Genomic DNA, 24,472 nt, shown 5'->3' on the forward strand with positions numbered 1-24,472 from the left:
GGTGAGAGATATAGCATTCAGTGTTTCCCAGTTTAAAAAAATGGATTCCCTTTTTTGGTCTGCAATCTTCTAGGCCTAGTAATCTATGGATACCACTGAACAGCAAATAGACAAATGATTGGTGTCATTCCTTACCCCATATGTCTCTAAAAAATTGTTTTTTAAACTTCATTTTCTGTTCTTTTTTTCTGTGAGAGAATATAGTAGTTAAGAACATGGGTAACAAACTTCCAAGGTTTGAATCCCAGCTCCTCTGTTTACTAGCTCTCTGACCTTGGACAAATACTTAACCTCTCTGTGCTTCAGTTTCCCTACCTGTAAAATGGAAACACTAATAATAAGCTCCGTTTAGTGTTGCTTTGAAAGCTATTAGAGCATTATTAGTTCCCATAAAGTGACGAGAAAGATGCCTGAGCTATAGTAAGGCTTAATACACGTTAGCCTATTATGATCTCCTCTCATTTATTCTTCTTCTACCTGGGCCTAGGTTATACATCTGTGACATCTAAGGGATTGGACTCAGTAGTTGTAGGTAGGGCCATGTGCCAGGGGTTCTGTGAAGGCAGCTCATCCCCTCATAAATACCTCTTAAGGCTCTTTGTTACTTTTTTACTCCATAATTTGAACACAAGGACAGTATGTGAACATGAATATACTCAACAGATAAACACTTTTAAATAAATAATAAACAATAAAACTGTAGCTTATAAAATATATGTAAAAATATTTAAATATGCAGCACTGGGAGAGCAGTTACATTTTAAGCTTCTCAGATGGGCAATTAATTGCCCATAGCAGAGGGTATTAATTAATGAGAATTGTAGTTATATTTTATTTTAAAAAGAGAAAAGTCATAAAGGTCATATAAATATATAGGGTTATAAGTACCATCAGGGTCATGCGTTCCCTCCTTATTTGGTCATTCAAAGATCCCACGCAGAGAAAAGAAGGGACTTGCCCAAAGTCCCAAGGGAAGGCTGTAGCAAATTCAAGGCTGGCCTCAGTCCGTGGGTTCCCAGTGCAGAGGCCCATCCACCTCCACACCACCACCTGAGAGGTCACGCACATGCTCTGGTTTTGTGAATTAAATCTTGTTTGTGAAGAGAGCACCATTTTGTAAATAGCTACTCATTCTTCTCTTTTCCTGTGGCTTAGCGGAAAGAGCATAGGCTTCGGATCTAGAAAGGCCCTGGAGTTGACTGTCAGGAATTTGGTTTATCCAGTGTGTTGTCTTTGGAAGAGGTGTTAACTCACTGAGCTTTAGTTTCTTCATGAAAAAGGAATCATGTCTATTCAGTGAGATATTTTTAAAATGCCAAGTTACAATCTAGCATAAAGTAGACCCTTGACCAATGTTAATTTTCTGTTTATTTAGTTCAAAATTTGTTTTAAAAGTATTATTTGCATATCCCGAGTTTATTTGGAGACAGGCAAGCTAAGAAAACTATACGTTTAACCATATTTCCAGACATCTTCAAAATATATCTCTTTTTAGTAAAAGGGTGCAAAATTAGCAAATGTTCTTTATTTAAACATCCAAATGCATTGTTATACTCTATAGGTCAGTTTGGGAAATGTGACCTCTTTATTTTTAAAAACCCGCATTAAAATCTCATGGCAATTCTAGAAAACTTATAAAAATCTCATTGAATGTACTCTAGAACTTGAATAACTGGCTTCAATCTTAAAATGCAGGAAATAAAAATAAGGAAAATCTTCCTATCTTCGTGGTGATTAATTCTTACATTATATCAGTAATAGGTCCTCTCAGCTGTTTCCGCCTTTCTTATAAAGAAACCAAAAACAAAGGATAAGAAAATTTTAAGAGACATCTTCAAGGTGTCATTAAACCACAGTTTTTTGATATTATGTGGGCTCTCTCTCGAGTATTTTCCACATTGAATCTCTCTTGTGCTTTCTTTCCCTCCCCCCAGTGTGCTCTTGCTGCTGATGAAGTAGTATTTAATCAGAAGGACCTGGAAGTGAAGGAACTAAAGAATCAAATGCAAATGATGATGCAGGAAAACAAAGGACATGTTATATCTTTGAAAGAAGCGCAAAAAGTGAATAGGTTGCAGGTAGAGTTTTTTAATGTACCTTGCTCTGTATATTTCATTGGAATAGTACATGACTAAATAAAATAGCATTGTAAATGATAAGTGGGAATGTTTGCAAAAATAGGTTTCAGATGGAGTTCTGAACACAAGCACCTGAAAGAGTTATTACAGTTTTCCTCCTAAATTGGTGTGAAGGGAAAACATTTTTATTGTTAGCTTGACTTATATTTCAAAAATACAAAACCTTATACCCAGGAACTTAATTTGCAAATCATATTATGGTTATCATTTCTTTATACTTTCCCTTCCATTGTTTGCTAAAGTAATAGGCAATGTGATATTGTTAAGTGTTGGAAGGTAAACACATAATTTAAACTTTTTGATTTGTTAGATTATCATTTTATACTCCATCAGTGATTTGCTCTTTAATTTTGGCTAAATCTTTCAATTTCTCTATCTTAGCTTTTCTGTATTAACATGGATGTGCCTGCAGAGTAACATGGTATGTCCCTAAATATTATACTCCCTGGCTATGAACCCTACCACCCCCCAAACAGTTAATTTCATTTAAAGCCTTTAGCTTCCAATCAAGGAGTAACTACTGCTCTGAGTAATAATCTGATTTAGGACAAATTAGACTTTGATTTTGACAATATTTTTGTTTTCTTTTTTAACCCTTATAATTCTGTAATAATTTAAAAACATAAAACATATATAAAATAATATGTGTTGTTCAGTGATTTATCACAAAGAGAACAGCTGGGTAACCACCACCAGTTCAAGAAATAGCACACTGCCAGCCCCTCGGAAGCCCTTAGTCTCTCCTCCTTGGAGAGAGCTGCTCTCCTAATTTTCATAATGATAATTTCCTTGCTTTGCTTTGTGGTTTTACTATGTATCCTTGAACACTACAGTTTAGTTTTTGGAATTTTTATAAATTTAATCATTCAATATATATTTAGTATCTGGTTGCTTTTATTGAACATTTTATCTGTTCTGATTCATCCACGTTGTTGTGTGTAGCTGTAGCTTGATTAGTTTATAGCTGTACAGGATTTCATTGTATGAATATACCACAATTTATTTTTCTATTCTACTGTTGATAGACATTTTTTTCTATGAATTTTCTTAAACGTGTCTCCTGGTGCACACGCACACACATTTCTTTTGGATTTGTGCCTAGGAGTTGAATTGCTAGGTCATAGGGTAGGCAAATCTTCAACTTTAGTAAATGATACCAAACTTTTTTCCAGTTTAAACTTGCACCAGCACTGTATGAGCATTCCTGCTGCTCCACTTGCTTGCCAGCATTTGTTATTGTAAATTTTTAAATCTTAGGCAATCTGGTAGGTATGTAATATTATTTTATTGTGGTTTTAATTTGCACTTCCCCGATGACTGGTGAAGTTGAGCACTTCTTCATGTTTTTTTGCTATTTGGATACCTTCTTTTGTGAAATGCTCATTCGAGTTTCTTGCTTGCTTTCCTATTGGACTGAGTCTTTCTATATTATCTTCTGGGAGCTTTATTGTTTTGCCTTTTACATTTTGCTGTACAGTTCTCCTGAAATCGATTTTTGCATGTGGGGTAAAGTAAAGGTCAAATTTCAATTTTTTTCTATATAGATATCCATTTGTTCCAGCATCACTTTTTGAAAAGGCCATCTTTTCACCACTGTTCTGAGTGCTGTCTTTGTCATAAGTCAAGGTTCATTCATGCATGCATCTATTGTATATTTCTGGGGCTTCTGTTGTATCCCATTGGTTTTTCTGTCTTTGGACCAATGTCACATTTCTTATTTATTGCAGGTTCCTAATAAGTCTAGATATTCCGTAGAGCAAGGCCTCTGCTCTGTTTCCCTCCTCCCCAAGAATGTATTGGTTGCTCCATATAAATTTTAGAATCAGCTTTCCAAGGACCACAAAAACAAAAAACAAAAAAAAAACCAACAAAAAAAAACTTTTTTGTGATTTTGGTTGGGATTGCATTAAATCTATAAGATACATTTGGAAAGAGTTAACATCTTTTGATCATGAGTCTTTTCACTAACCCATGAACATGGTATATTCCTCCATTTACTCATGTTTTCTTTGGTTTTTCTTAATAATGACTTTTTTGTGTGTATGTAGAAGTATTACACATCTTTTGTTAGATTCATTCCCAGGTACTTTATTTTTTTATGTGACTATAAATGGAATCTTTTCAGATTTTCATTTTAATTGTTTGTTGGTATGTGTAACTGTATTGATTTGTGTATGTTGATAGCTTATACCCAGCAACCTGATTAAATTCATTTTTTAATTCTGATATTTTATGTAAATTCTTTAGGATTTTCATTTATGATTATGTCATCTGCAAATGATGACATTTTTATTTCTTCCTTTATGATCCTTATACCTTCTGTTTTTTTTTTAACCTTACTTCATTGACTGACATCTTTAATTCAGTGTTGAATACAAGTGTTGATACCAAGCATCCTTGTCTTGTTTCCAACTGCAGAAGAAAAGCTTTCACTGTTTCACTATTAAGTATCATGTTTGCTGTAGATTCTTTTTTTTTTTTTTTTTTTACTTTTTGGCTGCATTGTGCAGTGCATGGAACTTCCCTGACCAGGATCAACCTGTGCCCCCTACAGTGGAAGTGTGGAGTCTTAACTGCTGGACCACCAGGGAAGTCCCAATATATATTTTTTTAAATTTATCCTTTATCAAACCAAGGAAAATTTCTTTGCTGAGAATTTTTATTATGAATGGATATTAAATTTTATCAAATGATTTTTCTTTATCATGATTTCCTCCCTTTCTGTTCATGTGGTGAATTGTATTGATTTTTCTAATTTTTAAACAAACCTTATATTCCTGGAATAAACCTTTCTTTGGGTCATGATGTATTGTGTTGGGGGTCCCCAGGACCACCCTCAGGTTGGATGATGCACTAGGAGGACTCAGCATATAGTTGTGCTCATGGCTAAGATTTATTACGATGAAAGGGGAGCAGGGAACAGGGACATAGAGTGAAGTCTGGGAGAAACCAGGCACAAGCTTCCAGGAGTTGTCTCCCGGTGGAGTCACCCACATGTGCTTAATTTCCCCAGCAAAGACTGTGACAACTCATGTGAAATGTTGTCTACCAAGGAAACTCAGAAGAAACTCAGGTTTTATTGAGGGCTGGTAATGAAGGCATTCTCTGCCCAGCATGTATCAAAATTCCAGACTACCAGAAGGAGAGCAGGTGTTCAACATAAACCACCTTGTCTGTACAAACACTTTGAGCACAGTGAGCCACTCTTACCAGTTAGGGTGTTGGGAACCCTCTTAGGATCCAAGTTCCCAGACACCAGCCAATGGACAACCTCTTAAGTAGGTCTTTCAAAGGATTGCAGTCAGGTCTGCTGTGTTAACTGTTTTCTACAAGTGTCCTTGATTTGGTTTGTGATTATTTTGTTTAGGATTTTAGCATCTCTATTCATGTGTGAGATTAGCCTATATTTTCCTTTCTCAAAATATTCTTGTTAGATATTGTAACAAATTAGGTTAGCCTAATAATATAGGTTAGGTAGCATTCCTTCTCTTTCTATACTTTGGAAGAGTGTGTGAAAAATTAGTGTTATTTCTTCCTTAAATGTTTGGTTGAATTCACCTGAAAAACATTTGGGACTGGAACATTTCTTTGTGGAATGTTTTATTATGAATTCAATCCTATTTTCTTTTTGCCACCCTTTTGATAAGGTTTATTTGTCTAAGAATCTAACAGCTGTGTCTAAGTTTTCATATTTATTTGCATAAGTTTGTAATAGTCTCATCTCTTTAATGTTTTTAGACGTGTGATGATATCCCCCTTTTCATTCCTGGTTATTTGTGCCTTCTCTCTTTTTTTTTCCCTTGATCAACTTCACCAGGGGTTTATCAATTTTATTAGTCTCTTCAGAGAAGAAATTCTTGACTTTGTTGATCGTCTCTAGTATATGTTTATTTATTATTTAATTAATTTCTATCCTTATCTTTATTATTTAATTTTTTCTGCTTTTCTGGGGGATAGGATCCTATGCTATCTTTCTAAATTCTTTTTTTTTTTGCTTTATAACAAATTTAATCAGTTATACATATACATATGTGTCCATATCCCCTCCCTTTTGCCTCTCCCTCCCACCCTCCCTATCCCACCCCTCCAGGCGGTCACAAAGCACCGAGCTGATCTCCCTGTGCTATGCGGCTGCTTCCCACTAGCTATCTACCTTACGTTTGGTAGTGTATATATGTCCATGCTGCTCTTTCACTTTGTCACAGCTTACCCTTCCCCCTCCCCATATCCTCAAGTCCATTCTCTAGTAGGTCTGTGTCTTTATTCCTGTCTTACCCCTATGTTCTTCATGACTTTTTTTTTTCTTAAATTCCATATATATGTGTCAGCATACAGTATTTGTCTTTCTCTTTCTGACTTACTTCACTCTGTATGACAGACTCTAGGTCCATCCACCTCTTTACAAATAGCTCAATTTCGTTTCTTTTTATGGCTGAGTAATATTCCATTGTATATATGTGCCACATCTTCTTTACCCATTCATCCGATGATGGACACTTAGGTTGTTTCCATCTCCGGGCTATTGTAAATAGGGCTGCTATGAACATTTTGGTACATGTCTCTTTTTGAATTATGGTTTTCTCAGGGTATATGCCCAGTAGTGGGATTGCTGGGTCATATGGTAGTTCTATTTGTAGTTTTTTAAGGAACCTCCATACCGTTCTCCATAGTGGCTGTACCAATTCACATTCCCACCAGCAGTGCAAGAGTGTTCCCTTTTTTCCACACCCTCTCCAGCATTTATTGTTTCTAGATTTTTTGATGATGGCCATTCTGACTGGTGTGAGATGATATCTCATTGTAGTTTTGATTTGCATTTCTCTAATGAGTAAAGATGTTGAGCATCCTTTCATGTATTTGTTGGCAGTCTGTATATCTTCTGTGGAGAAATGTCTATTTAGGTCTTCTGCCCATTTTTGGATTGGGTTGTTTGTTTTTTTGTTATTGAGCTGCATGAGCTGCTTATAAATTTTGGAGATTAATCCTTTGTCAGTTGCTTCATTTGCAAATATTTTCTCCCATTCTGAGGGTTGTCTTTTGGTCTTGTTTATGGTTTCCTTTGCTGTGCAAAAGCTTTTAAGTTTCATTAGGTCCCATGTGTTTATTTTTGTCTTTATTTCCATTTCTCTAGGAGTCTAAATTCTTTAGATGGATGCTTAGTTCATTGATTTTTAGCCTTTCTATATATTTTTAGATATAATATATGCATTTAAATTTATATGTTTCCGCCTAAGCTTATTTTTATGTGCATTCCACATTTGCCTCAAAATATTTCCTAATTTTTATTGTGACTTTTTTCTTTGACCTATGGGTTGTATAGTTATTTTATTTCCAACACAGGGAGGATTTCTTTTTATTAATTTTTAGCTTAGTTGCATTTATTAATTTTTAGCTTAATTGTATGATTTCAGTTCTTTGTGTTGAAAATTGCTTTATGGCTTAGCATAAGGCCAGTTTTTGTAGGTACTACAGAAGTGTTTGAAAAGAAAGTGTATTCTGCAATCATTGGATTCTCTTAATCCTGTTTATCCCGTTATTCAAATCTATATTTTTACTCACTTTTTTGGGGTCTTTTTGTCATATCAGTGATTTAGAGTGATGTTAAAATCTCCCACTATAATTTTGGATTTGTCTTGAGAATAGTGACCATTTTTGCATTATATATATTTAAGCTCGGTTATTAAGTACATAGAAATGTAGAATTGTTATATCATCCTGGTGAATTGACCTTTTTTTTTAAATCACTTTTTACCTCATTTTATCTCTTCCAATGGTTTTTGCCTTAAAGTCTATTTTATATTAATATAGCTATACCAGCTTTATTTTGATTAATATTTACATGGTATCTCTTTTTCCATCTTCTTTTTAATCCTTCTGTGTCTATTTTAGTTGTGTTTCTTGTAATTAGCAGGTTAGATAATTTTACAATTCTTTCTGACAGTCCTTATCCTTTAATTGGATTACTTAGTTCATTTCTGATTTTAACATAATTACTATTACATTCTGGTTATAATCCCACCATTGTGATTTTTACTTATCCTATCTGCTCTATGTTCCTTTTTCTCTCCTTCTTACCTTCTTTTAGATTAATTGTGTATTTTTAAATTTACTTCATTACCTTAGAAGTTGTACTTTCACTTTTTTTAGTGGTTATTCTGGAGAGTATACCATGCACCCTTGACTTAATACAGTCTAATATTAATTGGTATTTTTACCCTTTTCCTAGAGAGTATAAGGACTCCATTTAATATCCCCCGTCAACTTTTATGCTATTGATGTTTTATATTTTACTTATCTGAATACATGACTTTTAAAATAAAGTTACATTTTATAGCTCAGCATTAACACAGTGAAAGTTTAAGGGTTTTTTTTCTCCTATTTAAACATTATAATACATGTGAAATATTAAGATGAATGATATTTCTTGTTTACATAATTTTGTGCTTATAAAACAAAGATTGATGTTAGAGCTTTCTAGATTGGATATACTTCAAAATTTTTCTTTAGAGGATATGTAAGAAGCTAAACCACACACGGTGTCTCCCCCCCCCCATATAATTTATTCTGCCTTTGATTTCCAAGTTCTTTCTCCCACGACTCTCAATTGCCTATCTTCTATCTCTTTGTGTTTCTGGCTTTGTTTTTCACTGAGTAAAGGCTTTCACTTCACTGCACCTGTTACCACTTTCTGTCCCCTTCGCTGTCACCTCAGCTATTTGCGATTTTCTACACTTTTCAACTTTCTCGTCTCTTGTTACTTCATGGATTTCACTCTGAAGGTTCGAACTTTTATAAAGATCAGCTAATCATAGTGCTTCAGGTTGGCAGGCTAACCAATCACTGTGTGGGGCACTGTCTTGCACACTCTTTAGGCAGTATTCATTGGTGCTTACTATTCAAAAGTTTTTACCACTCAGGACAATCCTCAATTCTTGTGAACACCAGAAGGCTAGTCTTTGTTTTTTTGTTTTTAGAAAAAAATTTTTTTTTTTTTTGCCTGCGCCACGCACCCTGCAGGATCTTAGTTCCCCAACCAGGGATGGAACCTGCGCCCCCTGCTGTGGAAGTGTGGAGTCTTAAACACTGGACCGCCAGGGAAGTCCCAGAAGGCTAGTCTTTGGATGAATGAGGTTTTACTGTTTTGTTAAGGTAGTTGTAATTTTGGACGATGTTCAGTTATTTTTAATCATTACACACATACTGAGGTTCTCTGTTTTTAAAATTCTTATCTCTCTTCTACAAAGAATGAAAAAATAATAGAACAACAACTTCTTGTGGATCAACTGAGTGAAGAACTAACAAAACTTAACCTGTCAATGACTTCCTCAGTTAAGGAAACTTGTGGAGATGGGCCAGATGCCAGGATACCTGAAAAGAGACCATATACTGTACCATTTGATACCCGTTTGGGGCGTTATATTTATATTCCAGGAAGATCAGACTCCAGGAAGGTAAAGTCTAAGCATTAATTTCTTTTTTATTATGAGATTTTTAAAATATTGTATATAATATAATATCACAGTGTATTTGTATAGTCTTAGCAGGTTGTTTTTCCATTTGGTTTCATACACTTTTGTTTATACTCTTCTTTTTTGTTTGTTATGTATACTCTTTTTTAAATCATGCTTCTTTTTAATAAAAAAATTAATAGGTAAGAGAATATATAGATATATTTGGAAGGAATAGTTGAAGATAATGCTTACATTTATCAAGGAGAAAAAAGCTACCCTTTGCCATTGTATTTTCAGTCATGACTAATAAGTCTGATATCTTCATGAATTTTTTCTGTCTTTAATCACACCAAGTTGATGAGGTTGGAGGTATTTATTTTTACTTATTTAGTCTGTCTGATTATTTTCAAAATGACATTTATGTGTTATTCAGTCTTGCCAAGTCTGACATAATCAAGACTATATAAAAGTGAATATGAAGTTTCATCTTAATTTTTATTTATTTATAAAAAATATGTGTGTGGGTGGTCAATATGTGCACACACTGATTTCTCTTGAAAAATCAAGGAATCTCCACCATGGAAAAGACTAATTAGCAGATTCATGAATTTTGGTTTCCATTTATTAATTTTAGGACTGGAAATGATTTGTTTGAGATCTATACATTGGTTACAGTCAGAGGGATAAGAAATATGAGAGGTGTCATAGACTTTGCAGTCAGGCTGGCTTGGGTGTGGATACCGTCTCTACGGTGTAGGCCTGGATGGATGACTAAAACCGTGTGAACCCCAGGCTCCTTATCTGTCAGAATGGGGGACCTGAGGGGGTGTATGGAGGATTTACATGAGATGGTGACTCCAAAAGTGCCTGGCACACTGCATCCTAACACATGTTCATGGGGTGCCTCTACTATGTCCCAGGCTCCATGCCTCAGAACAAGTAGGACAGATGCTACTGTTACCTCTATAGTTTTCAGTTTTGAGTGGTTGGATTTAAAATTTAAACCATTGTTAACTATTAATTTCAGTTAAAGTTTTTAGAGTTATTGACATTTTCTTCTTGGTTGAATACATCGTAAATTTGCATAGAACATTTGAGAAGAAGGATAAGGTCTTTGTAGGATTCAACTTGGATATCTATTAATTCAGCTTATTATATATCAAGTCTTCTATATTAAAAAATTTTTTTTTACTATTGGCTAGGAATGTGAAAGAATTTCCTGTTTCTGTTCATTTTTTGTTTTTTTTTAAATTTTTTTTTGGCTGCATTGGGGTCTTCATTGCTGCATGCGGGCTTTCTCTAGTTGCAGCGAGTGGGGGCTACTCTTCGTTGCAGTGCGCGGACTTCTCATTGCAGTGGCTTCTCTTGTTGCGGAGCACGGGCTCCAGGCGCGCGGGCTTCAGTAGTTGTGGCACGTGGGCTTAGTAGTTGTGGCTTGTGGGCTCTAGGGCGCAAGCTCTGTAGTTGTGGCGCATGGGTTTAGTTGCTCCACGGCATGTGGGATCTTCCCGGACCAGGGCTCGAACCCATGTCCCCTGTACTGGCAGGTGGATTCTTAACCACTGTGCCACTAGGGAGATCCCTAGGCCCCTCTGTTCTTATCTCTAGTTGTTTGATTAGACCTGAAACAGCCATGACTGGAATAAAGACTTCCACAGTTATTGTTTCAAATTAGCAAATTATTATTTTTAAAATTTTAATTAGTTTCATTGCCCCCTTTCACTTTCAAGGATTTTGGTCTGGAAAACATATTGTGTGGTTACCATAGCTTAGGAGAGGGCAGATATACTATAAGACTTGTAGCTCCTCTGTGGTTACAGGTAATCTCAAAGTTCCCTTATGACCAAGTGGGATTAAGATGTAACAGAAAGAAAGAACCAGTGAGTTTGCCAAAAGATTGCTGTGACATGGAAGGAAAAGACCTGACCAGAGAGACTCTGCATTATGTTGAGGAATGGCAACACTTACTCCTAGTGCTGTTTCCTTCACCATGGATGGACATATATTCAAATCAGCAAATTCTTAGTTTTGTTTTTAAAATTTTCCTTCTACCCCTAAAGAACCCTTCTAGCCACTAAAAGAAGGGGAAAAGGGAGAAAATGCAAAGGTAATATGATCAGCAGTTTTGAGAGTTCTCTTGCTCCTATTGTGTGTCCAGGAATCCTGGCCCCCACTCTTGCTTGGACTGGTTACTGCAGCAGACATGAAGGCTTGCATGGAAAGACACAAAACCTGCCAAGCCTTGTTCAAGTCCTGTTTCCTGTTCCGTTGTTCTAGAGTGAGTGGAACGTTTCATATTAAATACCAAAACTAGTTAAATTAAGCTAAAGAAGATGTCTGAAATCTCATTTCATTTTTTCACCATTTCATTTTTTTCTGGATTCCTGTCTCCTTGGCAGAAGTTGAGCTAATATTTTCCAGCTCTAATATTTTCTTTTAGAATTTACCTCAAATATTTTCTTGAAGTAAAAATAGTCTGACAAGGGAAATATTTCCTTGACTTAAAATACTTTCAAAGGAAAAGGGGAACAATAGCTTAATTAGTTTTTAAATTGATTGCATAAAGAGTTTGATTTTGGGCTTCCCTGGTGGCGCAGTGGTTGAGAGTCCGCCTGCCGATGCAGGGGACACAGGTTCGTGCCCCGGTCCGGGAAGATTCCACATACCGCGGAGGGGCTGGGCCCATGAGCCGTGGCCTCTGAGCCTGCGCATCCGGACCCTGTGCTCCGCAACGGGAGAGGCCACAGCAGTGAGAGGCCCGCGTACCGCAAGAGTTTGATTTTATTTCTTATATGCTTGTTTATACATATTGGAGGGGAAGAGTGAAAAGATCTCATTTATTTTAAAAGTGTATTATATATATATATAAAACATATATGTATACTTTTGTAGCTAGCTTTTCTCACTTAATGTATCACAAATGCTTGACAGTCATTAAATATTCTATATCATGATTTTGACAGGTAATAATATTTTATCCTAAGGACATACCATTGTGTACTTTTTCCTATTGCACATTTAAGTTGTTTGCAACCATCTCTTAATCTAAAAAGTTTAATTCCAAAATGGAATTTTAGGATTTATCTACTTATGTAGAAATCCTAAAGAAATTGCCCTTCACAACTAAATAGTATAATTTACCAAATTATTAGGAAAAACGAGAAAGAAACTCATTTGCCTCAACAGATACCAGAAACTCATCTAATGTAAACTCATGTAAAATTGAATCTAGATTTAAATTTAAGGAAAAAAATGTAACAGAGGTTTCTATTTTCTTAATGTGGTAAATACCAAAAAGGCACTTTGGAAGGAAAAAATTACAAAGTGGTACCAGTCTTTACTTAGGTTTAAAGTAATACCACATATGCTGATGATACTACCATTTTTCATGGATTATAAGACTCACATTTTTTTTTCACTTTATCATCTTTGGTGGTAGGATATGTTTTACAATTGATGGTATGTCATAGAGGATAGCTTTTTTCTTTCTTGCTGGTATAAAAATAATGGTGTGTCTTACAGTTGATGACATTTTAGATTTGATAAAATATTGTATTATGAAAAGGAAATAAAAGCAATAGGTAAATAATATCACTTTCAGTACTTGACATAATTGTATAGTAAGAAAACCAACAAAAATGTTCTTAAGGGATTTTTTTTTCTTTCTTTCTTTCTTTTTTTTTCTTTTGGCTGCCTCGAGTCTTAGTTGCAGCATGTGGGATCTTTCTTTTTCATTGCGGTGCGTGAGTTCCTCGTTGCAGCACACAGGCTTCTCTCTAGTTGTGGCATGAGGGTTTTTCTCTCTCTAGTTGTGGTGCATGGGCTCCAGGGTGTGTGGGCTCTGTAGTTTGTGGCATGCGGGCTCTCTCATTGAGGTGCTCAGTAGTTGTGGCACACAGGCTTAGTTGCCCTGTGGCATGTGGGATCTTAGTTCCCTGACCGGGGATCGAACCCGCGTCCCCTGCATTGGAAGGTGGATTCTCTACTACTGGATCACCAGGGAAGTCCCAAGGATATATTTTTTAAACCTTCTGGAATCTCCAAACTCACAAAAGTGGAAATATCTGTAAAATCTTTTCTGTTTTTCCTGAATGAATTACATTTTTATTGAGTCACAAAATTCTTATGCATTAAATCCCATACAATGAAGTCAACAGCCTTTTCAGTTTTCATTAAGATTTTATCTTTCACACAAAGGCCATTTTTTTCTCACAAAATAATTAATTAGTTTTGCTTTTTAATCACTTCTTTGCATAGATTGTTGCTCATGGTGAAGCAGAGCCGTGTGAGATGTGTCTGCTGAGCTTTGACCAGGTTGCCTTGCCAGCCCAGCACTCATTCCTGCAAAACATACCAACTTCACAGTAGCAAAATGACAAAGTACATCTTATAAACCTTTGTGGAACTCTCAAATTCAACTACAAAATTAAATATGTGAAAACCACAGTCTGTGGTAAATGAGTTGCAACACACCTCATGAAACAAAATCAAATGCATCACTAGTGAGAAGAGATTATCTTATATGATGATTGAGAATATTACACTCAGGTCTGGGTACAACACCTAAGTCAAATTAGATTATTTTTGGAGAACAACCAAGTTGCTGAAGGACCTTGGAGAAAATCTGAAGTAACTCTAGATTTAGTCTGATTCAGAGGAGACATGATAACTGCTTTCAAATATTTGAAGGCTTATCATTACTGTTAGACTTTGTCTCTAGAACTAGGACCAATGAGATACAGTGCTAAGGCAATATAAAGAGGGGTTTATTAGTGAGAACTGTCAAAGTAATATGAGAGGTCTCAGGGCTTGTGCGGGTCCCCACAGTGAATTTGTTTAAGCAGAGGTTAAATGATAATTTGCAGTATTACAGAGGAGAGTCAAACATGGGATGAGTTGAACTCTAATCTTTAAAGTTCTGTCCAGTCCTGTTGCTATGTAGTTCTCAGAAAAAATGGTTAGAATAAAAAAATTGCCTTCTAGTTGGATACACTTCAGTTATCGGAATTATTACTCAGCTTATTGAGTACTAACATTGTGATCAGTGTTGCTTGGGGTATGGTTGAAAATGAAAAAATATTCTTTGTTGGGAGCAGGGAGTGCAGAAGCAACTGAAAGAAGCAGGACCCAACACTTAGGTAGGAAGGGGCCAGATTATAGAAGGCTTGGTGAGCCAGAAGGGGCTAAGAACCATTCTTTTGGGTGGAATGACTGTTAAGGAATTAATTTACTGAATGTTACTCATTGTGGCAGAACCCATTTGGTGTTCATTATTAAGCTGGGTCATTTGCTTTTCTTTGTAAAAAGAAAATTTTAAAGCAAGTTACAATCCCAGAGAACAAAGTTTGATTCTGAACAAAAAGTTTTATTTGCTCCTGAAATAAAGCCCTCCTCCCAGCCCCCACCCCCACCCCCAACAAAGAGCAGCGTTGAATCCTGTTGGTTATGGTGCAGACGGCCATGCTAGGTACAATGTGCTTGTTAGATAAATACTTCTTGAGTTGGTTCTTCTGTAAGTAATCTCTGTACCCCAGAATCGGGAGGCCACCTAGAAAACTTTACCCCCCCATCCATCATGGTGCTGATGTGACGGATGGTCTTATTAGGTGACCAACAGTGGAGGCACAAAAATCAAGTATCAAGGAATACCCAGTATTAGGTTGTCTTTCCTGGGAGGTGGTGTGTAAAGGACCTACGTCAATTGAATCTTCACACCATGTGATATACACATTCTACTGTGTAGTAATTTTAATAGCTTATAATGATTTATATTAATAAATTGAATGTCTCCTCTAAGATCTTATTATTTACCTTTTTTGAGAAATCACCCTGAGGTTTGGTTATAGAGAAGTGGTTAAAAAGGAAATATTTGGTAACAGAAACTAGAATAAAAGTATAAAGGCAATATCTAATTCATTGTTTTCCAAGGTGAATTTTTGAGAACTTAAGGCCAATAGAATAATAATATAGAAAGTTTCCAGGCTAGTCCATGAAAATCTATTTATCCCATGATACATATTAAGTGTCACTTAGAGCATTAATTCAGCTCTCCCTGACTACTACATGTAAAGTCTGAATAAATACATTCAAATTTCCAAATCGGGAATATTTTGCCCTGGCAGAAGGAGTGGTAGTGGCTCTGGATTTCTTCATGTGGTGGGATTTGGATTAGAGGGGAATTGCAGACCTTAGCAGCACTGCAATTCTCCCGAGTGTTCAGAAATGGGAAGATTGCGGTGGGGTGGGTAACAGTTGTCTCCTATTACACTGTGTATGGGCTTCACACTTGTTGGGGAGTGCCTGAGCTATGTTTAAGAGCTGTGATGTTGGGACTTCCCTGGTGGTCCAGTGGTAAAGAATCCACTTACAGTGCAGGGCCTGGTCAGGGAACTAAGATCCCACATGCCGAGGGGCAACTAAGCCTGCGTGCCACAACTATTGAGCTCACATGTCACAACTAGAGCCGGTGTGCCACAACTACAGAGCCCATGCGCCCTGGAGCCTGCGCGCCACAGCTAGAGAAGAGAAAACCCGCAGGCCGCAACTAGAGAGAAGTACACACGCCGCAATGAAAGATCCCGCGTGCCTCAACGAAGATCCCGCATGCCGCGACTAAGACCCAACGCAGCCAAAAATAATAAATAAATAAATAATAAATCTTAAAAATATATATATTAAAAAAAGCTGTGATGTTTTCACTCATGCCTCTTTTTGGTTTCATTTTTGAGTGCTATTTTCCCTGAAGCTATACAAGCTTTCTAGAAGAGGAAGAGCTATGTATAGATTCTGAAAGAAGTGTGTGTCCATGAGGCACAATAGTATTGTGAAATGAATTTTGACTTTTTTTGTGGGCGGGGGGGGAATATATATTTTCAGTGATTGGCTATTTTAAGAGTACCTGTCTAACCTCTTTTAAAAACATTTTGAGTGATAGGATAAAAACAGACACTTTAAAAATCACGTTTTTTGTTGTTGGGTGGGGGAATCACTTGTAAGGTCTACACAAGTCCTTCTGTATACTCTCTGGATCGACTAGTTGCCGGATTTCGAACACGAAGTCAGATGCTGCTGGGTCACTTAGAAGAGCAGGATGAAGTCCTCCACTGCCAGTTTTCTGATAGCAGTGACGATGAGTCAGAAGGCCAAGAGAAATCTGAAATTAGGTATGTTAATATAGACTGATTTAATAAACATAATTACGTGATGCAATTAATATATACAGATGTAGGTTTTTTTCATTAAAGTATATCTTTTTCCATTTAGTAGGAGAGTTAAGTGGTTTTTGCTACATGTACTGTCAACTAATGTGTTATGAAACCAGTGTTTGAACACAAGCCATCAGTCTAACAACTGTAAAATAATTTTGCTTTAAAGCATTTATGGTGGTTGAATTTTAATTTTCAGAGAGAATGATTTTGGATTTCCTAATTCTGCTGCCACAGTGGCAACAAACATGATGAATTTTCCACTGGGTCCAACATGGTGGGGGATATCTTTTTATTTTGTGGAATATTAGTAAGTTCCATTTATTTTATATTAATCATTTAAAGAATAATTAATCAATTTAAAGAATAATTTTGGGGGAAACTAATTTGAGGGCAGATTAGAAACCACTAACAGACAAGTTACCTTTGATCCTGATATATTTTTTTTTTTAGACATAAAGGTTGCTCGTGGATTCAAAAGCCAGGCTCTGTTTGTTCTCTTGTTGAATTGAATGATATTCAGGATCAAACACAAAAGTCAAGATTGGAGAATGAAGGTACACAGACTTTCTCAAGTACTTTAGATCTAATATTTATGACACCTCTCTTTTTCTTCAGGCAATAATTTAAGAAGCATCTGGGAATTCTCCAAGATGGGAACTTGATTAGGAGTGCTTTCCCGGCTTTTCCTTTGTGTTCTCTGCTCTACCTCTGAATTTTTGTTCGTTTTTACTCCTTAATGAAAGCAGTTTTTCCACCAATCAATTCAAGCTAGAGTTATAGGCTAAATCTCTCAGAATGGGGATTTTATATTCAAACGTGAATTGATATACATTGTACTCTTGACTTCTTTAAAATGCATCTTAAGTAATTTACTAGCTGTCTACTGCTTCCCTGGCACCCATGCCTACCATTAGTGATATATTTGGCATTAGAGCCAACTTAGTTAAGTGGGTGCTTATAATGTTCACAATTGATGAGAATTTTTATGCATCAAAAAACAGCATAAAAGACATGTTGCAAAAAGTATACGTGGAGATTTTAGCTCATTTCTCTTAGCCTATGTGTGGTCACAACACCAAGAGTAAGAGTACAGAGAATATAAATAACGTGATAGGTCGTACACTGTGAAAATAGCATCTTTTTAAGAGCCTATGGGGGACTTCCCTGGTGGCGCAGTGGTTAAGAATCTGCCTGCCAATGCAGGGGACACGGGTTCGAGCCCTGGTCCGGGAAGATCCCACATGCTGCAGAGCAACTAAGCCCACGCACCACAACTACTGGGCCTGCGCCCTAGAGCCCATGAGCCACAACTACTGAAGCCCTCACACCTAGAGCCCGTGGTCCACAAGATGAAGCCACCGCAATGAGAAGCCTGCTCACCTCAATGAAGAGTAGCCCCTGCTCACCTCAACTAGAGAAAGCCTGCGTGCAACAACGAAGACCCAGTGCAACCAAAGATAAATAATTAAAAATAAATTTGAGCTTATGCGTGTAATATTAAAAAATGAAATTGAGATAAATTTTTAAAATGTATAAATAGTGTAGATAAGTGCTACCCAAGTAGCCATCCTTGAACTGTTTGTTACTGGTCTACAACCAGGTAAGAAACTTAATGTCAGGATGTAAATCAGTGCACCAGCTCCTTCACTGAGGAAGTCTCACTGTGAAAAAAATGTCAGCTGAGCTAAAAGAGTGAGGTAATTGATTTATGTTCTAGTACAAGACAGAAACAGTGTGAGGCCACACTCTTATTAGCCTGGGGTAGAGGGAGACTACATTCTCTGATTACTGTAAAACTATGAGTTAGTAGGAAAAAAATTAAAACCTCTACCTATCTGGAGATTTTATATCTTTCTTAAATAACTCGGGTTAAAGAAAAAGTCAAATTGCAGAATATCTAAGGGTAATGAAAAACTATCAGAACCTACAGGATATGACTAGAGCATATACATATGTTTTAAGGAAAGGAAAACTCACTGTGAGCTGGGAAACTGTCCCAATTGCCATGTATTTTTTCCTTTTTTTTTTTTTCTGTCTGTCCCTTCCTCTGTTACCTCTAGACTGCTTGTGTGTCTGCCTTTTTTTTTTTTAACTCTACTTCTGTCAAATATTTCTGAGCAGATAGTTTTTATTTCTCAGTTTTGTTTCTTTTATTTTAAAGATTTAAAGATTGAATGTCTCCAGGAGATTCAAGAGTTGAATTTGCAAAAATTAAGGAATTCAGAACTCATACTTACTGAAGCTAAACGGAAAATGAGGGAACTTACTATCAACATCAAGATGAAGGAAGATCTAAGTAAAGAATTAATTAAAACAGGTAATAGCATCCTGTGAACCAGCTTATATGAGAAAGAAAAGCTTCTAGGGCTTCCCTGGTGGCGCAGTGGTTGAGAGTCTGCCCGCCGATGCAGGGGACATGGGTTCGTGCCCCGGTCCGGGAAGATCCCACATGCCGTGGAGCAGCTGGGCCTGTGAGCCATGGCCGCTGGGCCTGCGCGTCCGGAGCCTGTGCTCCGCAATGGGAGAGACCACAACAGTGAGAGGCCCATGTACCGCAAAAAGAAAAAAAAGAAAAGCTTCTAAAGTTGGTTCTGATGTTGTAACATTTACTTTAATTTTTGATGCTCAGGACTATCCACATTAGCTTAGAATTCGTTCTAACAAGGTGTGCTCTAGAGCCAGTATGTGGAGGTTAATTATCAAAAGAACTTTGTTATATTTGATTTCATCTATGAATTTTTCTAACTAGTGTGAACTCTGTGTTGTGCTGAAACTCTATGGCACTTAATGTTTTTTGCCACTTTTTAGAAACATTATACTAGGCATCTGGGATAAGTCTGAGATGTTTTCCAAGTTCATTTTTAGTAAATACTTATTTTAAATTATTAGTCTCTTTTTCTTGGATAGTTCATATTTAACCTTAATTATAAACTTTATATTTTAAATGTAGCTAATTTTTGTTTTTCTGAAGATATAAGGATTTGTCCTTGAGAGCTGTCCTCGTGCGTGAGCCAGGCTTTCATCTCCTCCCCTTAATCTACCAGGTTGGGCATATGTACCACATCCTCTCCTCACCCTGCAACTCCATTAGGCTTGCCCTAAAATGTACATCTCAAGCTTTTTGGGTTCCCCTCACTAATACACTCAAAGTGTAAGCCTTGACTACTCTGAAATTCAGTAAAGAATTGAAGGAATAAGACACACTAGTGTTTCTTTCTCCCAATTTCAATGCAAAACAACTCTGGTCACATTTGGGGAAACTGAAGGAAATACTATCCTCTTCTTCTAGCCCAAGACTATAATCACACTCAAACTACACGAATTGTGGGTCCCAAATCCTCTGCCAGCAAGGAGAAACCTGCCTGGCCTCTCCCTCCTCTTTCCTGCAAGCTTGCCTTCTGGCTGTTGGTCCTCCTTTCTCAACTTCCTCTCCTCTAGCTGCTGTCCAAAGCGTTTTTCTTTCTCATTCCTACTGGTGTATGGGCTATGCATCGTCCCAGCTCCAGTTATCCCAGATGTTTGATTTTGACCATTCTCCTTCCTCATAGGCAAGATCAATGCCAGTAAACCTCTCTTAGGAGTATCTAGGAAATGGTTTAGGGGTTTAAATAGCTTCTCCATCCCCATGATTTTAGGGTAGTGAGTGTAGAAATTGAGGATATTTACCACTCTGAAATAAATGATTTTCTTTCATATAGGTTATCCCACCATGGGATATCTAACTAAACAAGCACACTTTTGTAGCCTGGTATACCCATCCTGGTTGCCTTAAAATAGAGGATACCTGAACTTAAACAGAGAAAGTCCTCTTGTTCATTAGAAAGAAGGGAAATTTGGAGCTTTCCTAAAGATCCTTAGAAATGGTGATTAGCAAAAGGGTCAATGTGTACTTACTTTTCAAAGTCCTCTCACTGAAGACTTCCCCAAACTGTAGCTACTTCAGCCAAAATTAATAACAATGACAATTATACTGTATTTCATCAATTTTAATACACACTTTTTTCACATTTTAATATCTCTGAAATCAGGATGCATCTTAAAAATCAGTGGCATTTTAGCATTTTGTCATGGTGTAATTGGTACTGAATTTTTTTTTCTTAGTGGTTCATAAAATATTGGCCTGTTAAACAATTTATGGGACCACACATTCATTAAAACATTGTTGTCATATGTATTTTGAAGTTAGTTGAAATCATAGAATTGTAGAGCCAGAAGACAACTTACAGTGCATTTAGTTCAATAACTCCCTTTATTAAAAATTTAAGAGCTTTACAGTATGCCAGTATAACAACCTGTCCTGGTGATTATTCACCCCATGACCTCTAGACTCTTACTTCCCACTGCTGCTAGTTTGCCAGTCTGGTTCAGGACAGTTGACTATTCAGAATAAATCAGAACCAAATTTTTAGGGTCAGTAGCTGGACCTAGAATGAAAAGAGACATAGAAATATCTATATTCTATTTTTCTCTATGTTCAAAATATTCATAAGAAAAGCATTTTTAAAAAATTTATCTTTAACAAGTTCAAATGAAATGAAAAAGGAGAGGGGGCCAGCTCTATATTAAAGGATTCTTAAGAAACATAACAATAAGATGTACTGTGACCTTGTTTGGATTGTGATTAAAATAGACTAATTGTAAAAGACATTTTGAGACAGTTGGGGAAGTCTGAATAGGAACTGGTGGGTATTAGCATTGTTAGGTGTAATAATGACTTTTTCGTTATTTCCATATTCTGTTTAGATGCTTATTGACGTATACATAGGTGATGACATTATATCTGGGATTGCTTTAAAGTTTTTAAGTAAATTGAAGAAAAAAAGGTATAGATGAAGTAGCTGTGGCAAAATCTTGATAACTGTTGAATCTGGGTGATGGACTTTCATTATATTATTTCTCTACTTTTGATATGTTGAAAAACTTTCATAATAGTAAAAGAAAGAATTCGGAGACAGATTATGGGTGGTAGGAAGACAAAGTGTAGTAAGCAAGAGGCCAGTGAGTCACCCCAAATACCTTTTAACTGAAGTTTGATGCCAGCAAAGGTAAACTGCAAATTCAGAACAAAAGATGAACCAGGGAGAAGATAGAATGGCACCAGATGGGGACAGTCATTAAGGAACTAATTATTAAAAGGACAGGTGGCAAGTTGTGTTTGATGGGGATGGGAGGGACAGCTGGATTTTTAATGCTATGCCTTAAATAATTACTGCCCAGCTTTTTAAGAGTAGGGAAATTTTATGTTTTTGGTGTTTTACTTAGTTTTTAAACATAATTTATAATTGTTATTACTATTATTATTATTATGAAGGTAATGATGTCAAGTCCGTAAGCAAACAGTATTCTCTGAAAGTAACAAAACTTGAACATGAAGCAGAACAGGCGAAAGTGGAATTAACTGAAATGCAAAAGCAGCTAGAGGAACTGGAAAACAAAGATCTTTCTGACGTTGCTTTGAAGGTAAAATTACAGAAGGAATTTCGTAAAAAGATGGATGCTGCGAAGCTAAGAGTCCAGGTAATTTAAAAAATATAATTGAGAAAACTTACTTAAGGCTTCCTGATTTTGAGGATTATTGTACCTAGTTAGGAAAGAAGTAGTATTCAGTTTTTACTAGCGGGAGGAACTGGATGGCAAGTTTTCTTATCCAGTATGCTGGTGAGTTTACATAATTTTAGTCTGGGTAGTATATTTCCTCATTCAGGAAGTGTGTTATTCTAATCTTTTTATCAAAAACCACATGGTGAGAAATAAAGATAACCACAGAAAATAGTATCCTTTTCTGAAGGATAAAAGATTAACTAATGATTAAATAATATATATAAAACATCTGGTATGTATATAGCACTTCCTTGACACTCAACAAATACGATAACTGTTTCAGACAGTTTTCTGAAATCATAACTGATTGGTTTAAGAAAGGTTAATAACTTTGAGTACCACATCTTATTCTTAATTTCCTAATGCTGGACTTTGCTATAACCTCAAATATAGCTACAGTTAAAAAATTCTATTCTTTGAGAAATATTCCATTATAGAGAGATTTTGTGTAGGAAGCCATTCCCAGATGCTTTTGGTATAGTCAGAGTGCTTTGTTAGTTTGCTTATAATGAATTTACTAAAATGCCTTTTCCAGTTCTTTTGATTCATAATCTATTTTGTAAAAATATTTTATTTATTTATTTATTTATTTTTCACTGTGTCAGGTCTTAGTTGCGGCACGCGGGATCTTTCGTTGTGGCATGCGGGCTCTTCACTGTGGTGCGCAGGCTTCTCTCCAGCGCACGGGCTCATTAGTTGCGGTGTGCAGGCTCTCTAGTTGTAGCGTGTGGGCTCCAGAATGTGCAGGCTTAGTAGCTGTGGTGTGAGGGCTCCAGAGTGCATGGGTTCTGTAGTTGTGGCATGCAGGGTTAGTTGCCCTACGGCATGTGGGTTCTTAGTTCCCTGACCAGGGATCGAACCAGCATCCCCTGCATTGCAGTATGGATTCTCAACCACTGGACCACCAGGGAAGTCCCTGATTCATAATCTGTTGCTTTCATATTGTTTCCACTGTACATAGAATGGAATTGTAGTTAACCTAGTCAGAGCATTAGTTACCTATTTTTGAAACTGTGCCACAGTTATTTTCTTTCAACAAGATAAGTGTTCACCGCACACCTCCTGTGTGCCAGGTCCTGTTCTAGGTGGGGATGCAGAAGTGAACAGAGCAAAAAAGTCCCTTCTTCTAGGGTTTTTAATGCCATCTCAAACAGCTGCACATCGCCATTAAAATTTTTTTATACTTAAGTAGCCTCTCAAGTCAACACCAAGTTAAAATAACGTGACTTGACACTTTGCACTTTCCTTCAGAATACATATTTTCCCTTAGCAATTCACCTCAGAGAGTCTTGCGATCAATTTTTTTAAAGTTCTTGACCATTAAATTAAGGCTGCGACGTCTAACAAAGTACTCATTTGAACAAAACATTAGTAGAACAAAACAATTAAGAGCTTTCCTTTATGATTATTATGAAATTTATTTATAATTTCATAGGTTTATATCCTACCTTCAGTTCTTTTTTTTTAAAGACATTTATTCAGCGTCATCATCAGACTATTACATTTAGCAATCAAAGCACGCATGCAAAAAAAAAAAATCTACATTAAAACCCTTTGTTGGAATGCTTTACACTTTCCGCAGAACAGAAACTAAAATAACCTGTTATACAACTAGTCACAAATACAGCCCTTGAGGTTTTTTTGCCCATACACATGAGTGTTGTCTAAAACATGTCTTCTCTGTAACAGCTAGGCCCTGCCACCGCTGTGCTTGGCCGAGTTCACAAATCTCTTGTAACCTGTATCTTCCCTGTAACTTCCCTGGCTCTCCTCTCCTGCTAAGCTTTGTTTCCTGGCAGTAATTAAAACCTTCTGCCACAGCCATAGCTACTGCTGCTGCTGGAACTACCAGAGCCACCTTGATTTTGTGGTTTGGCAAAGTATTGGCCTCCACCACCATAGGGGCCAGAACTTCTGCCTCCAAAGTTTCGTCCTTTCATGGGTCCAAAATTTGAAGATTGATTGTTGTAATTGCCAAAATCATTGTAGCTTCTGCCACCTCCAAAATAGCTTCCGTCATTACCAAATCCATTACTGCCATCCCCACTGCCACCATATCCCCCACCACCACGGC

The 24,472-nt window shown here is 36.7% G+C and overlaps 1 protein-coding gene across 4 annotated transcripts in view; it reads left to right on the forward strand.

Annotated features, from left to right (window-relative positions):
* The window catches only part of KIF27 (kinesin family member 27), a 93,399-nt gene that overhangs the window by 19,493 nt on the left and 49,434 nt on the right, over window positions 1-24,472 (forward strand). For all 4 annotated transcript variants that reach the window (XM_081236174.1, XM_081236173.1, XM_081236175.1 and 1 more), the window contains 6 exons: window positions 1,935-2,078; window positions 9,383-9,589; window positions 16,586-16,752; window positions 17,248-17,351; window positions 18,959-19,114; window positions 22,109-22,314. In XM_081236174.1, the coding sequence (XP_081092300.1) occupies window positions 1,935-2,078; window positions 9,383-9,589; window positions 16,586-16,752; window positions 17,248-17,351; window positions 18,959-19,114; window positions 22,109-22,314 (984 nt within the window). The remainder of the gene's footprint in view (window positions 1-1,934; window positions 2,079-9,382; window positions 9,590-16,585; window positions 16,753-17,247; window positions 17,352-18,958; window positions 19,115-22,108; window positions 22,315-24,472) is intronic.

This window comes from Mesoplodon bidens, assembly GCF_964165515.1.
Source record: "Mesoplodon bidens genome assembly, chromosome: 6".
In the NCBI taxonomy this organism is placed as follows: domain Eukaryota; kingdom Metazoa; phylum Chordata; class Mammalia; order Artiodactyla; family Ziphiidae; genus Mesoplodon; species Mesoplodon bidens.